Source organism: Heptranchias perlo, chromosome 7, assembly GCF_035084215.1.
Source record: "Heptranchias perlo isolate sHepPer1 chromosome 7, sHepPer1.hap1, whole genome shotgun sequence".
NCBI classification, from domain to species: domain Eukaryota; kingdom Metazoa; phylum Chordata; class Chondrichthyes; order Hexanchiformes; family Hexanchidae; genus Heptranchias; species Heptranchias perlo.
In genome coordinates this window covers 74,097,555-74,111,481 of record NC_090331.1, presented here as the reverse complement: position 1 = coordinate 74,111,481, position 13,927 = coordinate 74,097,555, and the positions used below count along the sequence as shown (strand labels likewise).

The window sequence follows — 13,927 nt, the reverse complement described above, 5'->3', positions numbered from 1 at the left end:
AGGGCACTAATCCTTAATTTTTAGGCTTGTATTACAAAAATGGTTTACATTAACACAGAACACAAACATGACATATGGGGCCAATTCTGCAGTTTCGTTGCAGTGCTGAGAATACTATTTCTTGTGCACAATGTATGACTGAACTTGAAAAGTTAAATTATTAGAATACACTCCCTGTGCACATTGGTCACTGCATAGGAGCACACCAATGGAGGAAGTGGGATATCCAGAATAAACTTAAGGGCCACCGGGAAAATTTAAAGGAATGTAGCCATTTAAAGGCAAGTGATAGCATGGGGTTGGGGTGGTGGGTGGGGGGGAGGGGCGATGGAGCAAAAAGACATGCCAGCCAGGCTCAATGCTGTGTATGGTATCTGCACGACCCAGAAACAGATGTAGAAGCAGATGGTATACCTTAAGGAACCTCGCAAAGTATGATTATCAAACAGGACCAGTACCAGGTACATGGCCCAAATTACATGCCACAAATATTACCTGTCAATCTGTTCCACATTTATTGCTCACCTATGCCAAGGCCGCACACAATCTTCCAGTTCTTTCATTGCATTCATGCATACCCATACTTCAGCTGGGCACATAGTCAAACTGCAACTTACAATTGAAAGCTTTGCCACACTCACATTTTCCAAGGGCTTCACACATCAAACCATTGTAACACAAACATGGTCATTCAGGTCAATCATATTGTAACTATCAGTGACTTCTTGTACTTTGAGAAACGCAAGAGTGCAGTGACATTAGGCTGTTCATTGGGAAAGTAGATGAAAGTGCAGGCCAGTGACTGATGCATCAGTCAGTTGTTTGATACAACAACAACTTGAATTTATATAGCGCCTTTAACGTTGTAAAGCCTTCATACGAAGTACATTAATATTGCATTGGTAGCTGGGAATGAGCCCTTGGCATAACAGTTGACCTTGCCAATCACTGGTCTAGCTGTCCCTATGCTTCAAGTTGGCTGCAGGTATCCTTGGTGGAGGTGGTGAAGCTCTGCACTGGCTCCCTGCTGGTCCTGAACAAGCTGAGGTGATTGTCCTCAGTCAATGACAGGTAAGTTTGCTAAGATCTGCAGATATCGTATGGCGTCTGCTAGCTTTCCTGGCATGCTTTGTGTTTTTGTATCACTTCCACCTCGTATTTGAAGCATGTTAAAAATAAGCTTACCTTAAACAATAAAAAAAATGGCCCACCAAATTTGTCTCAAATATTGATAAAAATTTCAGTAATATGGAAAAATGACTAATGAAAACAACACTATCCTGAAAAGGTACTGTACACATGCCAAAAAAAACAAACAAAGCTTGTGTCACTTTAGGAACTCCTTCACCCATGGAGCTACCTTCATTCCCATTTCTAAATAGGTGTACAAGGAAAAAAAGAGCTATTGCAGTCAAATCCTACAGAATTGTGCTAGGTGCTCATTTAATTATTTCTGCATGAAATCTGGGGCTTTGATGAGGCTAAGGTATGAAATGGGTGGAAGTCCTAAGGCACATAAAATGTGGCAGACCACAAAATTGCAGCCTAGTAGGAAACGAGCACTGGGCCTGCTCTCCCAATTCCATGATCCTCCTGTACCCGTGGTGCAATTGCCCTCCAGTGTGTGTGGTTCCGCAGAATTGGCCCCATTGCACATACATGGAGAAAAGTTATTCTTAAAAATCGTATTCTCCTCTTAGTTCAATCTAAGGAGATCATCACTACTGCATTATCACCATAGTTCCAGATATCCTCAGCCTTAGGCTCTCTGACCAGAGATTGAATCAGGTGCCAAATTTAGGATGCTTGTGTACTGCGGATAAGACTATGAGGGCACATTTTATTTGGACCTGTAATAATCTACAAGAAAAGAAACTTGTTTGCTTGGACTACTATTACCTGATCCACTGTGCACCGCCTCCTTCAGGATTTTTAATTCACTGTTAAACTCAGCAACCAGTGAACTCTTGCAGAGCGGTCTTGGAATGAACCGGCGCTCGAGCTGGTCTACAATGTGATGCCGTGCAGTCACTTCCTCATGATTTTCAGCTGGTTGACTTAACAGCTAGAAGGATCCCAGAGAGAAAACAAGTATAAATTTGCCTTTGTTGAAAAACATTTTGATTTCACCCCTATTTAAAAAGTTATATATCTTTACCTCTTATAGGTTTTTGCTGCAGTATATACCATTCCCCAGTTCAGGTGCAGCCAGGTGATTGGCATGACACATCTACCCACGAAGCTCTGGAACTGGCTGTTAAGAGATGGACTAGAGTGGCGCAAGTTGGCCTTTAACTTTTCCTCTCTCCCTGTGAAAAACATCTTAGTCTAGATTTTCCAGCCTGGGTGCAAACCAAGAAGGAAGTGGGCGCTACAGTCTCCGCACCTGCTGATTTGGTTGGAGGCAGGCCACGTTCAAACTGTGACCCATCTCATTAAATTAAGAGAGTGAACTCTCGGCATATGTAACACTTACATTGGGAGCTCATGATTTTGTGGGTGGGAAGTCTTGCATGCTTTAAAAGCTTTTAGTTGCATTTGAAGCCTGTGGTGTTTGTGGGGGCAAATTTTGTTCAATCATACATCAAGACATTAAAAGGCATGGAAGCAGTCAAGGGAGGAGCTGGAAGAGACTAAAGGATTTCAGATGCTAGCCCAGAGGTGCTACTTGAGAAGCTGCAGATAGGCGCAAACCTCACAGAAGTACAGGGCAAAATGTAGCGACTTATCAAGTCTGAAACAACCACCCCAAAATAAACTGGTTAACGGTTAACTTGGTCAAGTAACGAAAGAAAATAGTAATATTGTATTTGCCTATAACAAATGATTATAGAAATCTTCACAGAATATCACAGATAATATGGATTATTTCTGTAGCTATTATGCTGTGGCAGCTTTAAGGCAATTACCACATCCAAAAATAAAAATAAAACCATTGTTAAATCCTGATGAGAATCTTCTTTACCTTACATTGGATAAAAGGACGCAGAAGAATAAAGATAGGGATTCTTGTTCTCACTATAAAGTCAATGAAATCCCACATGGCGAGGCCTCCGACCTTCCGTAGTGCCATTTCTTTAACTTGTAAACTGAGTTTGTACCATTGACTACCCAAATGACGCTCAAAGCAGACAAGGATCACCTTTAATGCTAACAGGCATAGAAAGATTTAAAAGAGAGAGAAAAATAAGATAAGGCCATTACTGAGATTTAACTTCATCTGAATATATTTTATACTGGATTAACAATATAGTAGACTGGATTAAAAGGAAGAAAACCAAAGTATTATCTCTTCACTTGAGAAAAAGAGCACTGAAAAGCAATGACATTAAAAAATGTTGATTATTTTCCATGGACTACTCAATTGACACTACATATATAATGCAGTCACTCATAATTAAAACAAAATGCTATCCAGCAGCATGCAGGTGAGCACTTTTATCGTGGTCTCTCTAAATTATAAATTGATTCAATTTTCTTGAATAGAACCAAATGTTTTTCACTTAACATCTCAGTATTATCTTTCCTAAAGAAATAGCCTTCAGTAAGTAACTTTTTTGAAATTGTATTTCCAGTTGCATCATTTATAACTCTTTGCTTGGACTGTAGAAAAACACAGGAAATAATTAAGAAAATCAACAACTAAATGTAGGAAAGAAACAGTGAAAAACACAAGCTGTAGAGAGAAAAAAAATGGGAGAGAACTATATACATTTACAACACAGGAGGTAATTCGTTCCATCAGTCTTTGCTAGAGGAATCCAAAATTAATCCTACTGCCCTGCTTTCTCCTCATAGACCCTGTATCTTCGTTTGCTTCAAATATTTGTCCACTTTTTCCCTTAAAAGATGCAATGCTCTCTGCTTCAACTGCTCCTTTGTGACAAAGCAGTCCGTGTTCGAATAACACATTGCGTAAAGAAAGCTCTGCTAACCGCCATCCTCACTCTCTAAATTTTAATTTAATGACCTTTTGTCACTGAGACTCCCCAATCACAGAAAATAGATTATCCATATTTACCCCATCAAAACCCTTCATAATTTAAAAAATTCTATCAAATCACCTCAGCCTTCTCTGCTCCAATGGAAATCGTCGCCCAGGATCTCAAGTCTCTCCTCATAACTATAGTTTATCATTTGTAATACCCTGGTGAATCTATATTGATACTCTCTATAGCTTTAATGTCCTTTCTATAATGGGATTCCCAAAACTGCACAGTACCCTAACTGTAGCCTAATCATTGCCTTGTACAAATTTATCATAACCTCTTTGCTCTTGTACTCTATGTTCCTAATTTGGAACTGAAAGGGAAATGCAACGGATCCTGTGCTCTCAGAGGGGAGTTGCACGTGAAGGGAGCATGGGTCAGAGAATTGATGCCACAGTGTTGTAGCCCAACTTCTGTCCCACACTGCCTTTCAGCAAAACTTTCAGCTGACAGTGTGGAATCACTGCATTTACACTTAAATTGGCAGTCTTGCTCAGAGAAGCACCAAGAATGAACATTATGCTGTGAAAATTTTACACTGGTGCAGTAGAGGATCCTATTTGAGATGCTTTCGGACACCAAAACTTCTTGTCTAATAGGTGATACTTCATTCATCCCCAGCCTCTAGCTTTCTTGTACCTTTCTATTTTATCAAAGCTACCATAGGTATTCTCCCACTGAAGTTCCCTCTAGCTTCAAATATGCCATCCTACATGTTCTTCCTCCACGTTGAAATGACAACTAATTGCACTGTCTCTAATTGTAGCTTATTCTTTCTTAGAATCTCAAAATTATGGAACCCCTTACCTTCCTTCTTTTATCTACATACTTTTAAAGCTAAGCTAGGCGTCACTTAGTCCCATTTCTTGAGCTACGTATTCTTCTCTCCTAATCTTTTCAACCTTGTTGGTGTCCTGCATTATGACCTCTGACATAGCTTGTTCAATTTAAAAATGTGTCTGAGAGTTACTTTTGGGGAACATATACATATATGCTAGGGCATAGTTAGATAGATAGTATAATATTAAATCAACTTAGCTTCAATTATGACAATGACTGACTGCTAGTGAGACCTAAATATTTTCAATCCATTTTTTTGTAACACTGTATGGACTTCTGTTTCAAGTCTGTATAAAACTAATATTTTGTTATCTATTGATGAAGATTAAATGTTCTCCAACATTACCTAAATAAGCTGCCTGACTCGTGGACTCCCCCAATCCTTCCCTCCGCAGGTCCTTCCCAGCATCCCCTGGGGTAGAGCAGTGTGCTGGAGAGTTCTCTAGCATGAAGTTCTTGCTGCGAGAAGTGATGATTCGTGGTGGAAGGAGGATATTGATTACAGTCTGTAAAAGCAGGAAAACCTCAGGCTGCTCCAAGTTGGGACTATCTATACCGCAGAGGAAGATTAATGTCATTTAAGAAAACTTCTAGCAATCTGATAGTTTTTCCACAGTGAGAGACGATTCATAGTTTCATTTCAAATCAGATATCACCAGTACAACTTTTAATGGATAAATCTCCCAAGAGAGTTGCTCCCCATCTCCTCTTTATCCCTTTATTATGCTTTTCCACCTGCAAGCTGATCTCCTTCAGCTAGGAGAGTGGGTTATCTGGACCACAGACCTTTGCACAATCACAGTGAACTGTGATCAATATCAACCAATCTTTGATCAACCATGCCTCTGAAAAAAAGGATAGATCTTCTTGCCTGTCACCTCCTAATTTTAAGCTGAAGCTCCCTGCCATTAGAAGATACCATTTCTACTGGTCTGAATGAAAGACGCTAAACCCTCCCATCAACAGCAATAAAGACTGAATATTATAGTTGAGGTCCAGATTTAATCTTTTAATCTGGGCCCCCCCTAATTTAGAGTCCAGTATTCTATGGCTAGAGGTAGTGGGCCATTATCAATAGATACTTTATACAACACTTTCTACAATTACCAGCCACCTCTTTTTAAGGATTGTGTTAAATTAGATTTTATTTTATCCTCTACCTATCATAAATAATGGCACTCTATTTCCAAATATTTATGGTATCTATTGGTGAAACAGAAGTTATGCTTTAAGAAAACAAAGCCAACCAAAAATCATGACACTTCGTTTGCTATTATGAATAAGTTATCTAGCAATCTTTATATAATGCATCAATTTTTGTTGGTGCAAAATTGTTGTGTAACTTACAACAAACTGCTTTTTTCTGATGATTTTTTTATTTTTCAAATTGAACAGACGACAAGCAACTGTACCATTTTTAAATATAATTATAACAGACCTTTGCTCCCAGTTCCAACTGTTAGGACAAATGGTATCAGAAGATTCAGTAGCATCCCTTCCCTTCTTTCTTGATTAGTAAATGGGGAAATCACATGGCTTAAAGGGAAGTCTTCTTTCAAAGCCTTTCGTTAAAAAAAATGATTACTTCACTTAGAATAGGTTAAATAGTTCTAAAAGCATTTCAAATAGCTCTATAACAGAATAGCCATCCACTGTTGATGTGGTCTTCAGATATAAAAAGGGCCAGTGTCATGGTTGGAAATATAGGGGCAAATTTTAACCCCCCACCCCGGAGGGCTGAGAGGAGCGGGGGTTAAAAGTTCAAAAGTCGGAAACCCGACCCCAACTCGCCTGCAAAAGGTCGAGGGGTGGGCAACTAATCCGCTCTCGAGAGGAGGGTCCATAATTTAAATATTTTAATGAGGCTGCAAGCCTCAAATTTTAGCAGGCTTTTAGATATAACACCTGCGGGCTGGGGAAACCCGGCTGTTGGAGGGAGGCGAGAACGGCCGTGTCCAGCAGGTAAGTGCTTTTCCAGCACAGCTTGTAGGTCAGGAGGAGCCAGGAGTGCTTCCCGCGGCCCCTCAAGCGATCCGATCTTCCTCTCCCCCCGCCGTCCACGGTCCGATATCCCCCCTCCCTCCCACGACGTCCACGGTCCAATCTCTCCCCACCGCCGACGTCCGTGGTCTGATCTCTTCTCCCCGACCTCCATAGTCCGATCTCCCCCCACTTACACCTGCGATTCTCCTCCCCCACCCCATCACCTCTGATCTCAATCTCCCTCCTCTCCGCTCTCCGGCTGCGGCCTTGTGCCGCTGGCCTTCCCGCATGGCAGCCAGCCACCCTTTCAATCTGGCTACCGGCTGGGAAATGGAATACAAAAAATTTAAATGACGTCCTGCCGTTAAATTCGGCTGAACCTCCGGGTTACCCGCACTTTCAGGTTCCCGGCAGCTACAACCCCCTCCAATATCGGGACCATAGGGTTAAATTTTATGATATTTACATCTGACAGAGGCGTATATAAGAGGACTGATGGTTAAGAGACAGGGTTTAATTTAAGGGTTTTAGCAACGAAAACAAAAAATTCTGAAATTGCACTGCAGGTTAAGCAGTACCCGAGAAAGATAGGTTGCATTTTGAGTGTGACCCCTCATCAGAATTAAAGGGGTAAATTTAACCTAACTCACCTGGTGGGAAACTGACAGGATCGGCTCAGCTGCCCGTTAAACAGCCCGCCCGATTTTACTTTCTATTGACTTCAATGGAAAGTAAAAATGGGCAGGGTGTAAAACAGACGGCTGATCCAATCTCGGCAGTTTCCCTCTGGGTGGATTAGGCTAAAATAACCCCCCGAAACTTTAACTCCAGCCATGACTCTGGGCCTTTTTACATTTGATATTCTCTAATATCTTTCAACTGGTTGTGTATTTTCAACATTACCTGGTTTTATTTCAGGTTTCCAGCATTCACAGTATTTCTTTTTAACTCTATTATATGTGCCCTAGCCAACTCTCTTTTTCTTGAGATCACTATCTTTTTAATAAGAGGACAAAACTCAAAACTAAATACAGCATTAAATAATAAAAGTACATATTTAATTGGATTCCGTCTAATTTCTACCTTTCAAGTGGTGTGGATTTTTTTTCCCTGATGCTCCTGCTGAAAAGGACTCAAAGCAGAGAATTTAAATGTCTAAGAAACTCATTCAACAACATATATATATATAAATAAAAAGGGTGTGTGCGTGTGCGTGGTTTTGATTATCCAGTAATAGTGTTCTGCTTGAACAAAATACCACGGGGTGGGTGGACAAAGTTTCCATGGGGGTCTCCCAATCTTCCGACGTAACTATGGCGGAAACTCTGGAAAAATGACACAAATGTGCATTAGTGCCATTTCTCCAGGGTTTTTGCTGAAGTTAGAATGGGAGATTGGGAAACCCCCGGGAAATTTTACCCCCATGACTTTAAGCAACAAAATCATATACCTGAATCTGTAATGCCACAAGCCGAACAACAGCTGTGCTGAAGGGTAGAGGAGGAGAAAGATATGGACTCAAGTGTAGAAGAGGTAGACCATCAGCAACACTGGATGGTCCAACAACACCCATTACCTATAAATAACCATTGAGAGAAAATTTAGATCTCATTGTGATGATTCAAACAAGCAACATTTACTGAAATCTTTTGTAACTATTTTTCAATTAATGCTTTTCAGTAAAAAGACAGGGGTATGTTTCCCTTCTAGATTTATTTATACTTTATTATAACTGGAAAGCAAGCTGTACTATCCTATTTTATGTTCATACTTAAAAGTGTTAAACTATTCATTGTAGAATGCTCACTCATTTACCAAGTTCTTCTAAACAGAAATTTTGGGTAGCCTTTTATACTCTATTGTTAAGCTTTAGATGTAAATGGAGCTGCTGTGATGACTCAGTGACTGAAATAGCTGAGCTATACAGTTCAGACAGCTCTCACAATTGATCCCCAGTGCCGAGGGTGCCACAATTTGCCTCAGCACCCTGGTATTAAGAACAGGAAAAATGCCTCGGTTTCTAGTTCTTGTTCGTTATCCAGTAAGTATGCACGAGTAGATGTCAGGTGAGTAAATGCCTTCAGTAAAGAGTGTGTCAAGGGAACAAAATTGATGGAGAGAAAGATCAAATGTACCCAAGAGGATGTGGGTTACAGCCATGGTGCAATTTTGTTATAAATTTTCCTCCCCTTTTCTCTCGAGGATGATAACTCTTGCTGGGATACGATTCTGTGGGAGCCAGTTACCCTCTATCACCTCATCCAAGTTTTCATTCTTCATTTGTAAACAATTTTACAACACCAAGTTATAGTCCAGCAATTTTATTTGAAATTCACAAGCTTTTGGAGGCTTCCGCCTTCCTCAGGTGAATGCTGTGGAAATGAAATCCTCGAACCTCTCGCATTTATAAATCACAGAACAATACCTGGTGATTACAGACATTCTTTCCAACTGCCCGTTGCCAAGGCAATCAGTGTGCAGACAGACATGTGTTACCTACAAGGTCTCCGAATATACAAACCACCAAAAAAAAACAGAGATAGAGAGGCAGAAACATGGAAAAGACAGCAAATGACCCGTTATATTAAAGACAGATAACATTTGTTCGCTGGTGGGGTAACGTGTAGCGTGACATGAACCCAAGATTCCGGTTGAGGCCGTCCTCATGGGTGCGGAACTTGGCTATCAATTTCTGCTCGACGATTTTGCGTTGTTGTGTGTCTCGAAGGCCGCCTTGGAGTACGCTTACCCGAAGGTCGGTGGCTGAATGTCCTTGACTGCTGAAGTGTTCCCCGACTGGGAGGGAACCTTCCTGTCTGGCGATTGTTGCGCGGTGTCCGTTCATCCGTTGTCGCAGTGTCTGCATGGTCTCGCCAATGTACCATGCTCTGGGGCATCCTTTCCTGCAACTATGAGGTAGACAACGTTGGCCGAGTCACTCTGTTTTTTTTTGGTGGTTTGTATATTCGGAGACCTTGTAGGTAACACCTGTCTGTCTGCACACTGATTGCCTTGGCAACGGGCAGTTGGAAAGAATGTCTGTAATCACCAGGTATTGTTCTGTGATTTATAAATGCGAGAGGTTCGAGGATTTCATTTCCACAGCATTCACCTGAGGAAGGAGGAAGCCTCCGAAAGCTTGTGAATTTCAAATAAAATTGCTGGACTATAACTTGGTGTTGTAAAATTGTTTACAATTGTCAACCCCAGTCCATCACCGGCATCTCCACTTCATTCTTCATGTGTGAGCTTATGTAGTGAGAGCGAGTATGCTATTCAATCACCGAGTGCAAACCTGTTTTCACCTGATGTCCAGACATGCATGGGTTTTCCAGCAGGGTTTACAGGAAAGCAATCAGCAGCAGGGAGCATGGGCAAATTTTTTCTCTCCTCCCTAGTCTGTGTACACGGAGACCAATTGTAGTGCTTCAACTGCTACCTCATCTGAGATCAATCAGATAAATCAGCATGGGCTGAGAATTGAACCTCTGCATGGCTCAGTGCTAGACTAGGTGGTGCAATTCCTCACTACATCATTGGGGGAGTTTTGTTAACATACTTAAAGATAATAATAAAACTTGATAGGCATTGGTTAACAGCCACTCACCAAATTGACACAAACATTAATCAAAGACCTGAGATGTGGTAGGAATGAAATGATTGGCTGCCTTTGAAGGGTTAAACAAATGCCTTCAATTAAACTACTTGCAGCTTCCCACTCCACCTGCCGCCTGGAGAAACAAAATTAATGATCAGTCAGAATCTGACAAAATATTCCAATGTTTTATGCTATTTTATCACATGTACAACCATATATTAGAAGTCTTGCATCTAACATGTCCATCACATTTAAAGTGTCATACTTGAATGTCACATATGCAAAGTGTATGTAAGGCTTGCATCCAATTGGCTCAAATTTCATATTCATAATAAAGCAATTCATAACTGAGCAATCATTTAAAAAAGAGTATAAGAAATAGAAAGGAAGCCAGTTATTTCCTGCTGGTTTCACATGGCCTCAATAACCATTCTCAAACCAAGCGCAGGAACCCAGGCAAGAGACAAACTTCACTGAACAACAGCAATTAGCCTTTAACTGTCCTCAGGAGGAGCTAATTTAGAGCACTTCCCCACAGGAAGTACACTTTGTGGCCTTAAAGGGACAGGCAAGGCTAAACACAGCAGCCGACACCTATTAGGAAAAATCTATCAAGATGTAAACACTCATGTTGCTATTATTTAATACAATGGGACAAATTTTAACCCCCCTCGCCCAGCGGGAACAGTATGGGCAGAATGTTAAGATGGTGTGTGGGTGGGGGGCTCAAACCGTGTTCCAGGCACGCTCATGCCCCCCACCATCTTTATTTACCTTAATTCAGGCATGAAAGGGCCACCCGCCCCCGGCGGGCAGAGGCCTACTTTATAAGTCATGGCCCAATGAGATCATTGGTATTGCGACAGAATCAGAGCCAAAGTCATTGTTTAGTCACCCTTACATAAAGGAAGAATGAGAAAAGGCCTATATTCACCTCAATGCCCGATCTGTATTCCTATTGTTGTGCTGCATCAGTAATTTCTTTAATCCTTCGTCTCAGCAATAGCGACGTTGGACATTTTTAAAAATTCAGATTAATTATATCATTAAGGATCTCTGCACTGGTGGGATGTTTACAGATGAAACCATTAACTACACAAAAACTCTGCAAACAGCATTAGAAAAGGAACCTCCATAGAATAGTTCCACAAAAATAGCCAGTCGGGCCTGAAGCTTCCTTACACCTGTAACCTTGGCTGAAAACAAATTACGTGGCTTAAAAGATTGTGGAAATTTGGGGTAAGTGAGTTACGTGCATAACTACAATATGCCCACGTCTCCTTGAACTTTTATGTCCATCCATATGAATCTCTGCTCACAAAACTGACCATGCCCCCAACTCTCAAATGCAAGTACTCTCCAATTGTGCTTTTTTGGGGGTCTCTCAACATTGTGACCAGATTTTTAGGCGCGGCAGGAAACTAAGTCATTTTGTTGGTCTTTTAATTGCAATTTTTTATCCTCATTGAGACCTGCTCTCTATTTTCTGCTTCCTTTAAACCATTTCTTTGCATAAGTATAATCACATTAAAAATTGAAAAGCTTCCCCGATTTCAGATTCTTAAACACGCTGTGCCTGATATGCATGCATGATGGCTAAATGAGTTAAACCTAAATTTTAAGACTTAAAGAAGAAATATACTGGTGTGAGTTCACCATTTCCTTGGGTCCCGATTGTCCGCTGATTTTTGGCCAACTACACCCATTTTACATTCTGTTGTATTTTAATGAGATTGGGAGGATGCTTGGGCATAACTTGACATCGGCAAAATGGAGGCAATATTGGGTGCATTTTCGGTTCTAACTTCTGAATTGTGCCCAAAGAGGAAACTCCAGGCCCAGGTCTTTAACCATAATGCTTATTAGGTTACAACACAAGTTACCTTAAGGTTGGCATCTTGTGAATCTTATTAAACATCCGATCTAATCGTTTTAAGATTAAAATGAGAGCTGGCCGTACAGCTTCCGTAGTCCAATCAGTGATTGGAAGCATTTCCATGATGTATCTCCGAAGTCCATGACTCTCCATTGTTTGGGTGTCGTATGGTGCAAGCTTTAGAAGGGAATGCGCAATTTCTGCCAACCTAAGGTACAATAAACATCAAATCTGTTTTAAAAGCACAAAATACTATAACTACAGATTCTAAAGAAGTTGACTAATCCCATAACTATAAAGGAAATTCAATTCTTGTCTTCAGGCTGCACAGAGGAAGTGCTAAGACCAAAGAAGACATCTGTAGGCACACAGTAAGATACTACTACCAAGATCTATTCTGTTCTCTCCTTTCAAATTAGTAACCTACGAGGAGCCTGTCTCAGGATTGCGCTGCACTAAAGACAATGGGGTGAATTTTAACGGGGAGCCGGGAAAGAGAGAGCGGGGTGGCGGGGGGGGGGGGGGGGGGGGGGAAGGATTTCCTGACAGGAAACTTGGAAGTATGGGTTTCACAGGATGTCTTTCAATTTTTTCGGTAGGTTCCCACCCGACAGCCGGCCAGATTGACAGGCTGGCTGTCAGTCGGACAGGAGAGCAGACAGGGAGCAAAGCCCAGCAGGTAAGTCTTAGATCGGGGTGGGGGTCGTCGGGGTCGGCAGTCAATGTGGGGGGGGGGGGGGGGGGGTGGTCACGGGGGATCGTATATAGCGGGGTAGGGTTGGAGCTCGTGCAGGGGGACCGGACATGGGGCGTCGGAGGTCGTGGGGGGCGTTGGACATGGGGCGTCGGGAGGTCGTGCTGGGGTGTCGGTTCGGAGATCGTGGGGAGGGGGGTTTCGGAGATCGGGGGGGGGGGGTTTCGGAGATCGGGGGGGGGGGGGTTCGGAGATCGGGGGGGGGGGGGGGGTTTGGAGATCGGGGGGGGGGGGTTTCGGAGATCGAGGGGGGGGGAGGTCGGTCGATTGGGTGTTTGGGATCGTGGCAGGTAAGCTTGTTGAAACATTCCTGCTCCTCCTGGCCCACAAGCTGTGCAATAAAGGCATTTACCTGTTGATTCGGCTCTTCTCGCCTCCTCTTACGTGGCGTAAATCAGAAGGCCCGGGATTTCTGGCCCCCAAGAGTTAAAAGTAAAAGGCCTATTAAAATGGAGGCGCGCAGCCTCCTTAAAAGATTTTACTGACTGACCTGCCTCCCGAGAGCGGGTTGGTCCGTTGAAACCGGAAGTGGGCAGGTTGGAGGCGACTTGGTCGGGATTTACTTTTTTTAAATATAATTTTTACCTTCCCACCTGTCCCCAACCCACCTATTCGTGGGGTTAAAATTTACCCCATTGAAAGAGTGAAGAATCAGGGGAACAGCAGCATCTGAAACAGGATACTGGATGCTATATGTAATGCAGGACAACTGATTGACTGGGATGACTATCAACACTACAATTCTGGCAGCAGCTCCCAGAATTTACAGGCTCCTGATGATTCAGACACATATGCCACTCCAACCCACCATGTCCTTCATGGATTCAAGCTACTTCTTAAAGGGGTGTAATAACATCCTGAGTTATTTTCAATATCCAGTGTTTTGT

General features: G+C 42.1%; 1 protein-coding gene across 1 annotated transcript in view; it reads right to left on the bottom strand.

Annotated features, from left to right (window-relative positions):
* LOC137323875 (protein unc-80 homolog) overlaps positions 1–13,927 on the bottom strand; it is a 254,762-nt gene that overhangs the window by 30,029 nt on the left and 210,806 nt on the right. The window contains exons 52-58 of the mRNA XM_067987905.1: positions 12,294–12,494; positions 10,420–10,543; positions 8,263–8,388; positions 6,268–6,391; positions 5,176–5,379; positions 2,966–3,150; positions 1,900–2,065 (exon numbers count right to left, since the gene is read on the bottom strand). Coding sequence (XP_067844006.1) covers positions 1,900–2,065; positions 2,966–3,150; positions 5,176–5,379; positions 6,268–6,391; positions 8,263–8,388; positions 10,420–10,543; positions 12,294–12,494 — 1,130 coding nt within the window. The remainder of the gene's footprint in view (positions 1–1,899; positions 2,066–2,965; positions 3,151–5,175; positions 5,380–6,267; positions 6,392–8,262; positions 8,389–10,419; positions 10,544–12,293; positions 12,495–13,927) is intronic.